At 36.4% G+C, this 14,987-nt stretch overlaps 1 protein-coding gene across 7 annotated transcripts in view; it reads left to right on the top strand.

The window, feature by feature from the left end:
• Positions 1-14,714, top strand: part of NFIB (nuclear factor I B) — a 236,124-nt gene extending 221,410 nt beyond the window's left edge. For 6 of the 7 annotated variants that reach the window (XM_057725170.1, XM_057725163.1, XM_057725167.1 and 3 more), the window contains one exon: positions 8,163-14,714. In XM_057725170.1, the coding sequence (XP_057581153.1) occupies positions 8,163-8,180 (18 nt within the window). In that variant the 3' untranslated portion in view covers positions 8,181-14,714. The remainder of the gene's footprint in view (positions 1-8,162) is intronic. The other variant, XM_057725166.1, reaches the window with a different exon arrangement.
• Positions 14,715-14,987: the final 273 nt, after the last annotated feature.

Genomic DNA, 14,987 nt, shown 5'->3' on the forward strand with positions numbered 1-14,987 from the left:
TTCCACATGATTATGTTTGGAGCTTTAAGTTAACCTTTATGGGAGAAGCAGCAGGATCTGCAGTGTGACCAAAATGGGATGACCCAGAGACAAGATGTTAGAGGAAAGAAAACAACTTTTTCCGCGATATTTTCTGAGCAGCACTGCAGATTCCAGCAGGATTAGAAAAGTTCCCGCTCTGCAGTAAACCGGTGGCCTGTTCAGAGCACTCTTTGTTCGCTTAGGTAGGACAAACTTAATCTTACGTTTCCTGTCAGATGATTTTTGGCTGCACTACGGGAGAGGGAGGAGCATGATACTGAAAATTCCCAAATGTAAACCTCGCTGATTAACCCTTTGCAATGAAAGAAGTATATTAAACACCAACTTTATTCGAAGATGGTTCATGGAAAGTGCCGTATTTACATATGTATTCGTTCCCTGAGAAATGAGCTCTGTCAGTGACCAACGCACCCTTGAATAACTTTTTGGATTCTCATGTCTGCTAGTGCTCTTAGGAGGTATGTAGTGAGTTTTTAGTCATATTTACTTAGGTAATGAAGCATATGATGAGTAAACATGATAATAAAATAATAATATTACAAAAAGAGAAAAAGGCAACAGTTCAAGAAATTGAAGGACACATTTCGCGGATTCAGAAATTGCAGAAAGTTACAATCATTCTCTCCTTTGTTAATTTTTGTTTTATGAGAAGGAAGGGTTTTTTTTTTTGGCACATGTGAACCGAGTAGCAGGCGTAACATAAAAACATGCTCAGTTGCTTGATCGTTTGTGATTTTATGCTTTGGAATTCTGATACAAAAAAGTTCTCTTCTTTAGAGGTGAAATTGTGCAAATAACACTGATTTTTGCTTTTCAATGAAAATCGTTTGGGAAAGAATCACATTTTGCTTTTGTATAAAACTTACATTTCTATTTAATTTAGTATGCCTCGGGTGATTTTCTCTAGTGAAAGGCACTATTTGGAAGCACTATTTTTGTAGAGAATTTTGTCTGCTGTTGAAGACTCACATATGCTAATAAGGGAGCTGTAGCACTTGTAACAATAGCGCTGAAAAGGAGCCCGGGAATAGCGAGGAATACAGACTAGAGAAAGAGGATGGAAATCCACACGTAGGATTCTCCGCTGTGGTGCAGTCTAGGGGAGGAGATCAAATCACTGCTTTGAGCCTGATAATTCTGTATTTTTAATTGGCTGAAACCTCCCACAGCTACATAGTTTGTTATATACATATGCATATGTGTACTGTAATTTATTTACAATTAGTCATCTTCATAATAATTCTCTATCTTCCATTTTCAGTTCTAAAACATGAAAAATATCAAACGTAGTTGTTGTTTTTTTTCATTTGGCCTGATTAGGGGAAGAGTATTTTTCTTATGTCTAAAGTAAACATTTTAAGGAAATAAGTTTTTATTACTTTTAAGTATATAGATCGCCTTGTTGAAGGGTTTTCTCGGATTTTCTAAGAGCTGTTTACTAAAAGAGTACAGACGTCGTGATGAGCACATTAAGTATTTAGCTGTAGTGGCCCCATACATGAGGGCTCGTCTTGCCCTGTGCTCTTCATTAGATGACATATTTCACTGGCATATGCCATTATTTTGCATAGAAAATGCTAGTACTCACACATGGTAAAGTTAACATGCAATCCAGCATGCCCCGATAACAAAACACATCTGAAACAACTGAATATAAATTAATGAGCTTTGATGGCCTACCAATTTGATATGTTATTGTCAAAATCGTTGGTCCCCAAGGAGTGGCAATGAAGCCGGCTATTTTCCTACTTAGTTAAGAAACAAATACGTTTCTCTTTCATTACGATGAAGTGCTATTGCTTGCAGTTAGAGTAATTCCGTGAGCCACCTGCAGTTTATGATATTTGGTGTTTCCCAGAGAGCCCACTAGAGTACTTTGCAGTGCAGGTAAGAGCCGGCCAGGGAGCTTTCCAATACAGATTATTACAAATAGTAATAATCATCAGAAATCATCTCGCATGCAAATAGGATCATTCCGATGGCAGTAATGATCCTTAAAAATGGGGGAAATAAATCAAAGAAACCCAAGACCTGTGTAAAGCACTTTCACTTCTAGCCTAGCTGCATCAGAAGTGAAACACAACAAGCAAGTTACTGACGTGCAGCCACATCTGTATGTGCCTCAGAAAAAGGCAAATATTGCCTTCAGCTGAAAAGAATCTGGACTTGGATAAATAAAATAGTTATTTGTGTTGAAATTTGGACTCAAAAGTTATACTTCTTTGGGAATTTCAGTGTGCCTAAATGATTTGGACCTTAATTCATAGAATCTCTTGTATAATTCAGGGATCATATAAATTCTCACTTAGTAATATAAGCAGTGTGTTTCACAGAAGAGGGAGATGAGGTGAAGTGGGTAAGAATGTAGGTTTTAGAACCACACTGCTAGATTTCAAATCCTGGCTTCTACAGTCTAACAGCAGCAGGAGTTGGGCAAGACACAACTTCCCAGCTTCAGTTTCCTCATCTGTAAAATCAGAATAATAATGGTACTTTTCTCTTAGGTGCATTATGAGTATTGAAAGCTTTAAAGTAGGTCTAGCACATAGATCTGTGCCTGGCAAATAGCATACACTATGTAAATCTTTACAACTAGTATGTTTAATCAGTACCATTTTCTTTGTTCTAATACATTAATGAACTCTTGGATGTATTCTTTATATATAATAATTTATGTAATAATTCCTAAATATATGGGTATTTAAATAATACCCATCTATTCCTTCCTTTGGTCTGAGTGAGCATTTTTTCGTAAGACACAGTGTACAGCATTTGTGTTATATGGAAGTAAGCTGCCAGTCCAAATGCACAGATTCAGGAGAGCATGATTCCTGACTTAATACTTAATTAGCCTACTCTTGATTGGTTTTTCCAGGCAGATTTTAGCTATTAGTAGGGAAAATTGTTTATTGTGCATTTTGGGAGAGATACTAATACCCGTGTGTTAATATTGTAGTAACAAAATTAGAGATGTTTAGCCAAAAAAATAATAACATTTGAAACGGGCATTTGAAACAGGTGCAGTGGAATTAAGGGCAAATCCTGCTTTTAAATTAAAGTATTTATTTTATTTATTTTCCATGCTCTCTGGGCCATTGCTTATTTTTATTGCTGTCTGTAAGTAATGTCGCTACCGGTACAGTTGAGGTATGGATGAATTTATACAGTTCTTGGTGCTTCATTCCTGTAATATTTTTTTAAGCTTCTTAAAAGAGTGCTTACTATCTTTAAAGCAAATATGGCAGTCTTATGATTAAATCAATATGTAAAATCTGAATGGGCACTAGGAGTACTCCCCTGAAAAGTATTAGTACACTGGATACTTTGACATTTCATAAAATGTTTGATGAATGGGTTGCCCAACCCATTATTAGATGCACACAGACTAGTATTAAATGTATTGTGCCATTCTTCACGTAGCTTTTATTTCAAGACAGTAATTGAAGGAAGCCTTTGACTTTGGTTCTTTACTAAACTTATGACTCCATATATGTTTATTTGGTACCCCATGGTTCTTGAGTGGTTACCAAGTTAAAAGCTAACGAGCCAATCGTTTTTGGCCTAGAATACACAGTCACAGAATGCATCATTTTTAAAAAGCACAACCATCAAATGTTGACTTGCCCAGAGGAGTTTTCTCTCTTTCTTTGAAAGGTACAGAGTCTCTTTACTCCTTGTAGATGCAAAGACTAGGCATTTTATCCAATTTGTCCCGGATAAGAAATATATAAATAGTGTATCATTTTTAAAAGAAGAAGGAGGTATCTTCTTCCTCCCTAATCCTTACCATAAGGTCACTCTCAACAAGATTTGTTTTCAAAGGAGATAGATGTATCAAATTTCAGAGTTGCTGGATCACCCAGACTGACCACATGTCCTGCGCACAAGTCTGTGGCAGCACCAGCCAGGTGATGAGCCAGCTGTGTGGGGCAGGGGAAATTCATTGTTTCCTGAAGCAAATACATTTTGCCTTCAGAAAACTCTGTTCAAAACTTCGTTTGAATGTTTGGCCAATGTCTGACTGCCCAGGGAAGCAGTACAGTTGTTATATGACCAAGGGAATCAGATAGAACTGATTCATATCTGAGATCTAGGTGGGTAACTTTGGGTGAGTTTAAGCCTCAACTTTCTCATCTGTGAAAAGGGGATAATGATGGCAATTTCAAGAGTTCACTGAGAAAATTAAGTGACATAGCATGTGTAAAACACCCAAGATAGTACCTTGTTCATAGTAGGCCCTCAGCATGGTTATCTTCTGGAAGTTTCTCCCTTTATGCTAATTCTGTCTACCTGAACCATATGGAAGAAGTCTGTGTTTCTTTTCAACTCAGCTGTCATGTCTTCCCTGTCTTCCTTTAATGTTCCCTAAATGACATGATTTGGGGAGTTTCTTACCCAAAGAAATGCCATAGAGTTTGCTTCCCTTGAAGAGTGATGCCTAGAAGAAACCCAGTGCTTCCGAGATAGTCTGATCAGTATAAAATGAAGCCGTACCACCACCTACCATTAATGCATCTTAAGGTCAAAGTAATTTGTTTGTTTACTTCTTCCCTTTGGGGGAGGAGGGCAGTCACATCATACGTTTGATCAGAATCATATGAAAATATTATCCGTGATTCCAGATGCATTAATTTTTTTTAGAATTTTGATTTAACTATTTTATTTTTAATGAAATATCTCATTATGTACTTAGAGCATACATAGAGTAGAAGTCACTAGGGTGACTTCTGCTTTGTGTTAAAGTATTGTCAAAATATTTGGGGCTTTTTTTTGTGCCTGATTTTCCACCAAGTACTTGTATTCTTTTCTTTTTTTTACTAGTATGGCAGGTATATATTTTTTGAAGATGTGCTTTCAACTTTGCCAAGCTCATCTTCTGTTTGCCTAAAAAAAAAAAAAAAAAAAAAAGGTGATTTGGCAATGGAAACTGTAATAAAGACCAAGTAAAGGAGTGCTTGAAAATATACTGCTGAAGTAGCTTAATTTGAGTTTGAATATTTTGAAATCTTTCAATTGTACTCTCATCTCTTAATAGAAGAGACAGATTATTGGCTTGAAGAAGATTATCCACATAATTTTCATTCTATTAGGAATTCAAACAATTATTCATTTTACATATACCTAGTTGTATATGTACATAAATATGAAAGTGTGTTTATTTTATCCATACTGGCAATCTTTGGCATTGACTTACGTAGAGAGAGTTGATATGTAAAAATCACTGTTACATTTTTACCTGAAAAACTACGGGATTTGAGGCATTGTCTGTTTGAAATTAAGTGATCTAGGTTATTTTGTTTGGTTAAACGTTTTTCTTTGCACTCTTATCATAATCTTTGAATTAGTTTTACCAGATTTTTTTCAACAGGACTTCCGAAAAGCTCTAAAAAATGTCTGTGCCTTATAGTTCTACATTTAACCTCCAAATTGGCAATAAGAGACTTGTAAACTCATATGTGGGGTCTGCATAGTGTTAATGTCTGAGATTTATTTCCCCCCAACGGTTCATAAACAGTATTGACAAATATATCACACACTGCAATTCTGATGTGGTCATAATGTAGGATGGGAGCTTTGAAAGGTTTAAATAAACATCTGAATTGAATTTGTTAGATATTCTACAGCAAGAGTCCTGTTAGTCACTAGCATCTATTTATTTTTACTGAGAATTTCCCAAAGACTAACAATACGTCTCTTCTAAAGAACTGAGTAAGAACACTATTGCAAAATAAACCCTGAATTCTTGTCTTTTCTGCCATTAATCAGTAGACTTCTCCATTTAAGGAGTCACATCTATTTTCAAGTATTAAAATACACTTTATTTTTCTAAAGTATGCAGTGTCTAAATGAATTCCTAGAGCCCATTTAATTTGGGACTCGTGAAGTTTGCAAAGTGATTTGCTTGTTGTTGACATTGTCTTTTACTGTCAAGGATTATCAGTTTGAGCTAGTCTTTTTGTTTTTCATGCATGCTTCCTGCTTTAGGTTAAAAATAATGGAGATCCGTTTTTGTCATTTATTTGTTGAGAAATAATTAGCATCAGCTATGGCCAGCAATAAGGATTGATAAGATAAAGTCATTTTCTTTAGAGATCTTACCTTTCAGTCAGTAAGATAGTCATAGATACAGATAATTATGGTATGAAGTAGTGATATAGTAGTACTACGTAACCAAGTGCAGTGGAAGGACTGTGGAGGGAGAAGTTTTCACGATGCAGCATGTAACACTCTTCCCAATCAGTGGTGCAAAGTACAGAAATAATTGTTGAAATGTGTGTGGGAAGACAGACATGTGAAAACTATTAAGTCTCTTGCTTAGAAAAGGTTTCAATAACAACTTTTCATTCTGTAGAATTATGACTTTTTTCCTGATAATGACATATCTTCTTAGTTTGAACTTTTTCTTTCAGTTTCAAGTATTATTTGATTATTCCTGCATAGTTCATTTTTGTTAATGCTATACATCTCTAATTTTAAGTTCAGAGATACCAATTTTCTTATTACAGGAAGGCAAATTGCAATGTACTTATGAAATTATGTCATTATGAGCAACACTTTTAAAAAATATATAGTTGGATGTGATTTGGAATATTTAATTGATTTGCTTCTTTATCCAAAAATTTCTTGAGCACCTGCTGTGTACTAGGTACTATATTAGATGGAGAACAAAAAGAGAAATGGACTTTGTTATTATGGAGCTCATAGTCTAATCACAAAACCCCTTGAGCATAAAAGGTCATTGTGAATTTTCTTCTGTTAAAATATTAACTCAGAAATGTGTACCTAGATTTAGTAATAAGCCTATTTATTTATTTAAAAGTATCGTGAGAGTAAAAAAAAAAGTTATATATCAAGTTCTTTTTTTTTTAATCCAAACTTTTGCAGGAAGGCATCGGTAGGAAAATTGTTCCTTCAACGTAATATTCCATAAAGGCTTTTGTACCTTCAGAATTCAAATATGAAAAAATGACGGTGTCTAGCTTCATAGCTACAATAGTAGAATCCATCCCACCTCATGGCTCCAAAAGTAAAGAAAAGGATATAAATTAAATTTATAGGATAAATTAAATTTAAAACATTGAAGTTGTGTTTCCATGCCAGACCATAACAAAACTGGCTATGGAATTGTCAGTTGGATATTTTCTTGGTTCATGATTATGTATGCAGCTGTTACTTAGCTGACATTCCTTCAGAGTTGAAGGTTGAAACAAACAGTGCATCTGATTAGGTATACCCCAAATGCAAGGTATGGGGTTGTTTTGTGATATGTAGATATCATGTTATTTTCCTCTATGTGATACTTGTTTAATGAGAGATTATTCCAGTAGCAATTAGAGAACTGTTTTTTGAACTCTTTGTTTTAAACAGCCCTAAATACCACATAGGTGACATTAGAGTTGGTTGGAGAGGGACAAGACTCTCCTCTGCTTACTTCCTGTGGGGCTCCTCCCATGCCCCTTTCCAAACTCCTAAAGTCAGAGCAGCTGAGATGTGAAGACAGGACTGATGGGAAGGGACAGGGGATGCCCCGGTTTACGGTGTCATCTTCAAACTACATATTATGCACTGGCCTTCCTGAAAAATGCATTTTCTCTTATTGTGAGGGGGGGAAATCTCTTTCATAACGGCTTTCAATTTGATTCAACCGATAGGCAGGTAAAAAATTGAAATACGTCACAGTTGCTGGTGAATTAAAACAAGATCAGAATAGAACTTGCAAAGTATATTGGCACTGTTGTAGATTTGCTCTTTTTCTTTTTCTTTTTTTTGACAAAAAATCATATATTTATATCAAAGTAGACCAAATATTTTAGGAAGAGTATCCTCGGGCAATTAGAGTGTAACATCTATGGCTGAGTCTTCCTTGAGTTTTTTTTTTCTGCCTCACAATTAGTCTTACCATCCATGAAAGAAAGAGAGTATACACGTATAATGTAGTGTATATGTATAATGTGTATACTTTAGCACATGTATCTCATATTAAACTGTCATTTGAAGAAAAGTTAGTAGTAATTTGATGCCTATGGAATTTATTTTTCTAATATTGTTACAGATTTTAACTTTGTATTTTTTCTTTTTCTCTTCCCTCCCTCTTGCCCGCCTCCGCCTCCTGCCAACAGTCCTGGTACCTGGGCTAGCTTGGTTCCTTTCCAAGTATCAAATAGGACACCCATCCTACCGGCAAATGTCCAAAATTACGGTTTGAACATAATTGGAGAACCTTTCCTTCAAGCAGAAACAAGCAACTGAGGGAAAAATGAAATACAACACTAGTTTAAGAAATTTGTAAAAAAAAAAAAGGAAAAGAGGAAGACTGGACAAAACAAAACAAACAAAAAGGGAGAAAAGAAAGAAACTGAAGAAAGAAGATAATAGACCAGCAATCGCAGCACTTACAATCACTAATTTCCTTAAGGTTGAAACTGTAATGACATAAAAAGGGTCGATGATATTTCACTGATGGTAGATCGCAGCCCCTGCAAAGTAGCCTTTGTTACATGAAGTCCGCTGGGAAATAGATGTTCTGTCTCTATGACAATATATTTTAACTGACTTTCTAGATGCCTTAATATTTGCATGATAAGCTAGTTTTATTGGTTTAGTATTCTTGTTGTTTACGCATGGAATCACTATTCCTGGTTATCTCACCAACGAAGGCTAAGAGGCGGCATCAGAGGTGCTGGGTGACGGAGCCATGAGCCAGCCATTTTATAAGCACTCTGATTTCTAAAAGTTAAAAAAAATATATATGAAATCTCTGTAGCCTTTAGTTATCAGTACAGATTTATTAAATTTTGGCCCTTAACCCAGCCTTTTCCAGTGTGTAACCCAGTTTGAAATCTTAAAAAAAAGAAAAAAAAAAAAAGAAAAAAAAGAAAAAAAAAGAAAAAAAGGAAAAAGAAAAAAAAAACAGTTTGAACACAAAGGCTCTATGGAAGAAATGCCTCTCTGTAGGTGAAGTGTTATCTCTGCATGCAACAGTAAAAATTAATATAATATTTTCCCCACAAAAGAAACACTTAACAGAGGCAAGTGCAATTTATAAATTTATATCTAAAGGGGAATCGTGATTATAAGTCCTTCAGCCCTTGGACTCTAAATTGAGGGGATTAAAAAGAATTTAAAATAATTTTGAACGAATTTATGTTCCCCTCAGTTTTTGAGGGCAGTAAAAAGGCATTAAATCAAGACAAATCATGTGCTTGAGGGAAAAAAAATGAATGAAAACACAGCACTTATGTTGGTTTAGCTGCAGCCTCCTTGGAGGTAGAATTTATTTATTTAAAATTACTGGTTGCATCAAGAACCCATAGGGTATACAAAAGGTTCTATACAATCTGCATTCTAGAGACAAAGAGGCAGGCAAATCCATGTCACGAGGGTAAAGCTTACAGTTTACAAACTGGGAACGCCAGGGTGTAGGATATAAAAACGCACTCTTGAGAAAACAAATGTAATCAGGGTGCTGAATACTTGCATGGTGCTTTCAGACATTAGCCTTGTTCAACAAATTTCTTGTATTGACAGATCTGTAGTGTGCATGGGCAGACACATTTTTGCCTCTATGTCTCTTTAAAATTTTAATTAAAAATACTCTTTCCAGTAATCCTAATTTGCACGAAGATATAATGTCCACATTACGTGCCTTGCCTTGAAATCTAAAAAAACAAAAAACAAAAAAACACACAAAAAAAACAAAAGTGACATCACTACACTTGTTTTGCTGCATTTATTATCATTTTAAATCTTTACCATTTTTATGACAAACTATTTTGTACTCCAGACGAAGAAAAATGTGTGACATCATGGATTTTTTAGACAGTTATACCTTTATCTCACATTTATAAAGCATATCATGGCTGTGTATAGTTGCCGCTTAAAAATTGTAATCGACCAGCAATATTTTCAGTATTTTGGTGTTTTTTCTATTAACCTTTCATGTTTTTCATCTTCCCATTAATATTTGGGGGGAGGGGTTTCAAATTTATACGAATTATGCAATACCAAGTTTTGCCTATGTAGGTAGTGCTTTTAGCTGTATTGGTTATTATAGGTAAGTACACAGATTTAAAAAAAAAATAATGTATGCTTTTTTTTTGTTTGTTTGTTTTAATTGACCAAAGTGGGTACTGCTATTTTTGCAGTGTGATGAGGTCCTTTTGTGTACTGAGAGATGGACAGGGGATTTTTTTTGATATACATATATATATATTCTGGGGTGGGTGGGAGGATTTTTAACACTTTACAGTGTAGCTGTGAAGCAGTGCACCCTGAGATGGGCCTGGGCTGCAAAGCGACTGTTCTGCCTACTGTGACAAACTTCAACTTACACAGGTTTCCCCCCTCTCAAACTCCCCACTGGGGTGCAAGCTGAACTCATTTCTGGTTTTCATAACAACAAATAGAGTAAGAACAAGCGAACACAACCAGTTCTCCTGGAGGCAGACTTGGCTTAAAACAAACGGTCTTATCTTCTTGGTTGTTGGGGGTGGTTGTTTTTCTTGAAAGTTCAGATCCACAGTGGAGAGTGAGCCTGTCTCATATTTGGCAAAGATAGTTGTTGAAAAGTACCTCTAGCAGATGTTTCAACTTTGGGGGTTTAACACCTGAGCATACATTCTTCCTCTAAAATAGGCCATCCTGCTGGAAGGGGTGCTCCCGTATCCTTTCCCCACCACTTCTCTTCCCCATTTCTTCATTTCATGAATGATAGGCTGTAATTTACCTGTGACTCACTACTTCAAATGGATGGTAGTGTGCTTGGAAATTTTTTTTTTTCATATCCTTAAGATTGAACAGAGGGTTCCTGTTATTAAATGTATTTGGACTTCTAGATTAAAATCAAAGTTCAATTTTTAAGGAACAGAAAAATAAATCTTGTTAAGTTTTCATTTTACCTGCGCTTTTAAACTGAGAACCAGAGCAGAAGGGAAATAGAGAATTTTAAGAAATGAATTTTTCCTGTGGATGAATTAAGCCCATTAGATGCTGATGGGATTTTTTTTAAGGGATGGAACCTCAAATATATATTGGATTTCATTTCCCCGGAGGGCTAGAGGGTGAATGGAGGCTGGTTCTACTTTACTCTCCCCGACTGCCCCCCAGTCCCATTGAGGGAATTCATTACTAAGAGGAAAATCTTTTAGAATTAGTGACACATGGTGGGCTCCCCTGACCCCCTTCTCCCAGGCCATGGCCTAATAAAATAAACTGTCTATTGTTCTCACAGCATATCATTTCATAATGAATACTTCAGAACAATGCTTATGGGCCTGAGAATTGTGTTTGCTTAGCCCATTCAGTTTGATAGCCCCAAGGCTGAAAAGCACAGCAGGATCCTCATAGGGCAAGTTCAAAAGTAAGTCCAGTCATTTCTGTGATGACTTGTCCTGGTAGAAAACAGATCATCTCAGCCAAGCGCTTCATGTCTCTTCAACCTCGTAGGTGAACAAATCAACCTCACAGGACATGCAGTATTTTTTTGAGAGCTGACTCGCTCTCTTTTTTTTTTTTTTGCCAGTGAATGAGCAGCTCTAGCTAAATAAGTTACACACTGTGGGTATTCCTGCCTGCCTCTTGAATACAAAGGCCTAGTTCAAGTGTTGCTTTTTTTTTTTTTTTTAATCTTTTTTTTTTTTTTCCCTCCTTTCCTTTTGAGATAAAACTCTTGAAAAGTTACTACTCTCTATATAATCTCAAATCCATTTTGGCCTCCTCCTCTTTTTACCAGGAAGTATCTTGTGACTAAGGGCCCCCCTCTTGCAGGTCTTGCACGCCCCTCCCCTCCCCAGAACTGCAGAGCTACAGGATGGTGAAGGTCACCCAAGGGCATCCGTAGGCGGTGGCGTCTCCAGCCCCCGGCTCCGCGGCACTGTTCAACTTTCCTTGCGTTGCTTTGCAGCCCACCCCTCACAGTGCCTCTGAAGTGGTTCCTCTGGAGTGATGTGAGCGTTTGAGGCTTGTCTAAGGAGAAAAAAGAAAAAGGCAGTGAAGGAGACTGTACATAAAGACATGGCAAAAATCTTAATTATAGCAATATAGTTATGGGGTAATGTTCGGGTGGGCAGCTCCATTTAAAAAAAAAAATATGTGAATGAATCTGTGAAGCTGCGAGTAGCAAGAAGAGCGAAAGGTCTTCTTCACGAACCGCCTACCTTGTAGACAGTAATTTGTACACTGTATAGTTTTGTTAAGAATTTTTTTTTAAATTAAAATTCCCATGTTTGTAAAGCTAACTTTTTAACAATTATAATGGAACTATATGTTGTTTCCATTTTTAAAGTAAACAAGAATATTCCTTGTTTGGAGACTGGACTTGAGTTAAAACTCTCCAGGCTCTTAAGTTATGTATTAAAAAAAAAAAAAATCTGTCCATGTTAGGAGTTATTTCACAGATTCCTGTGCTTGAAAAGCATAGGATACTAATCCTTTAAAAAAGTGTAAATGGAGAAAAGTTATATTTTATGAAGGTTATTTTGTTGTATTTAGTATTGGAAAAGTTGGTTTTCAGAGCATTTCAGAATGTCGGAAGCACCACTGTCTTTTTATTAGTATATACGGCCTTTAGCAAAAGTTTTTGTGATTGTTACGTGATGGTATTTAAGGTTGTTTCACAGAGCATTCAGGATAGGCAGAAAATGATAAAACAGTGCTATGTCTCACATAACGTGTCCTCAGGGAGCAGAATCTTGGATTTGTGACTTGTAGCTTCATAAGGACTCAACAAAAGAGATTGCACAGGGACATCTTTAGCGGTGTGACACCAGGACGTGTGTTCTTTACCTAGATTCAAACTCTTTGTACCGTGTGAAACGATGAAGGCTGCAGAAAGTTATCCCATATTCAGTGTACAGTATTCATTTTTAATGAAACAACTCTACAATATTGCTGGCAGATAGGCCCCAAGCATGACATTCAATATAGTTTACATGTTCCTGTCAAGGTCTTTGGTTAACATTAACCAGCTGCATGCTTCCTGGACTTTAAAAAATTGGGTTTCTATAGAAAACTTTTTTTTTTTTTTTAATGTGCAGGCTATTCAAGTTCAATAGTAAAAGCTCAAAATTGAATGTTCTACTCCATGCTGAAGGAGCTGAAAGCTGCCTTCTTCATATTTTGCACTTTCTGGTAGTTCCCCTGTTTTTTTCTAATTCCTTAAAAATTGTGTGGGTGGGGTGGAGCACTGCAGTTGGGGGGTAACATGGACCACTGATTTTTGCCCTTTGACCCTGCACAATGACCTTTGCATCAGCCAAACTCATTGCCATGACAACTCTTTGTACTGTGTCCGTGCCACAGATCTGTTGGTGACATTGTTCATATAGTCAAAGGGGACAAGTTGGAGACGGTCAATTTTTACATTTTTTTGTTGTTGTTGCAATTCTTTCTTCAATGGTTGTAAGTAGTTTTTTTTTTTTTTAAATAATAAAAGGGTTCACTAGTTAAGACTCTTTAGAAATATCTGTGTGTTGCAATTCAAATGTATGTTGAGATTGTGAAAACGCTTCAGTGCCACTAGCCTACCAGCACGCCAGCCCCAGCCTCTGATAACGTTTATTGCATGATACAGTATCGATAACAAACGGTGGCCTACATACACGGAAGGCAGTGTGAGCTGGTGACACTAAAGCCAGTCTTGTATTACTGTATTTTTGACAGAATGGTTTTGAAAACTGTGCTACAGGGACTGATGTGGCAAATATATCTCTTTATGCAGAAGGAAGTCTTTTTTTTTTTTTTTTTTTTAAGAAGTATGGCTTATGCATTCTTCATCGAGGGCATTGAAGTTGCATGGACTGAAAAAAGTTGATGCAAAACGAGAAAGAAACAAAAAAAAAACAAAAAAAACCAGCAAAATGTTTACCAAAAAACTCAAACAAATGAGCAGTGCCTGTTCAATTTCACAGTCTCTGTTGAGTTCAGTTGTAAATATGTTTCAAATGACATTTTCTTGGAAAAAAAAAAAATCTCTACAACATTGTAGAATGTGAGGGGTAACTCCATCCCAGGCATAGGCTTCTCAAAGCTGCATTAGATTATGTCTTCATCAAGCTGTTAATTTGTGCTTATATCATATAGAACTTTTAGCTTCCTGGGAAGAGGTGCCCCCACCTCAATGATATTTCTCTGAGAACAACTTTTGTAGGACTGTGTGTTTCTTTAGATACATTTAGTACAACTGTAGATGACGAGTAGTCAGTTATTGCTTGCTAGCTACACACCAGGGTTGATCCATTTTAAAACTTTTGGCATTTTGTCCTCATGGGCCATAAATACAGAACCTTGTATTTTAATTAAATTTTTCAAAAAGGAGGCACATTGCACAATCTCCGTGTAACAAACCTTTAGCAGTAGGATGTATTATATGACAGTTACTTAATTTCTGGCGTTCAGACCTCTGGGATCAGCCCCAGACTGGGCCAGAATGTTAGTGAAGGTTTTATTGTGCCCGGTTGGAGGATAATGTTCTTTGGGTACTTTTTGTGGGTTGCAAATGAACTCAATTGCCACAAGTTTTAAACTGGTGTAAATCAAGCTTGACTTAATGTGATTGTTACTGTTATATCCAGCCTATACTGCTAGCAGCTGCTCATACTGCAGTCAATTACTGGAAGCAGATATATTTCCTATGCAAAAACTGTTTAAACAATAAAATGAGCTATGCTACAGACTCTGGCCTTATGTTTTATTTTCCTCCTTCATCTCTTCCTGCTGCTCTATCTACGTTAGCGTTGGGGTCAGTATATCTTGGAAGTGGGTCTTGGTCCTTCCATTGGGGAATTTTGTAGCATGGGTTTAATTTCTTAGCATCTGGGATGGTTACTATTTCAGTTCGGTACTTCCAATGTTGCACTGGGCACGTGTGTATCTGTGTAAACCCTTCTTGCAACTACTAATACGATACTCCTCCCAAGCTCTGTAAACAATGACAGTAAAAATGCAAG

This window comes from Hippopotamus amphibius, chromosome 2, assembly GCF_030028045.1.
Source record: "Hippopotamus amphibius kiboko isolate mHipAmp2 chromosome 2, mHipAmp2.hap2, whole genome shotgun sequence".
NCBI lineage: Eukaryota > Metazoa > Chordata > Mammalia > Artiodactyla > Hippopotamidae > Hippopotamus > Hippopotamus amphibius.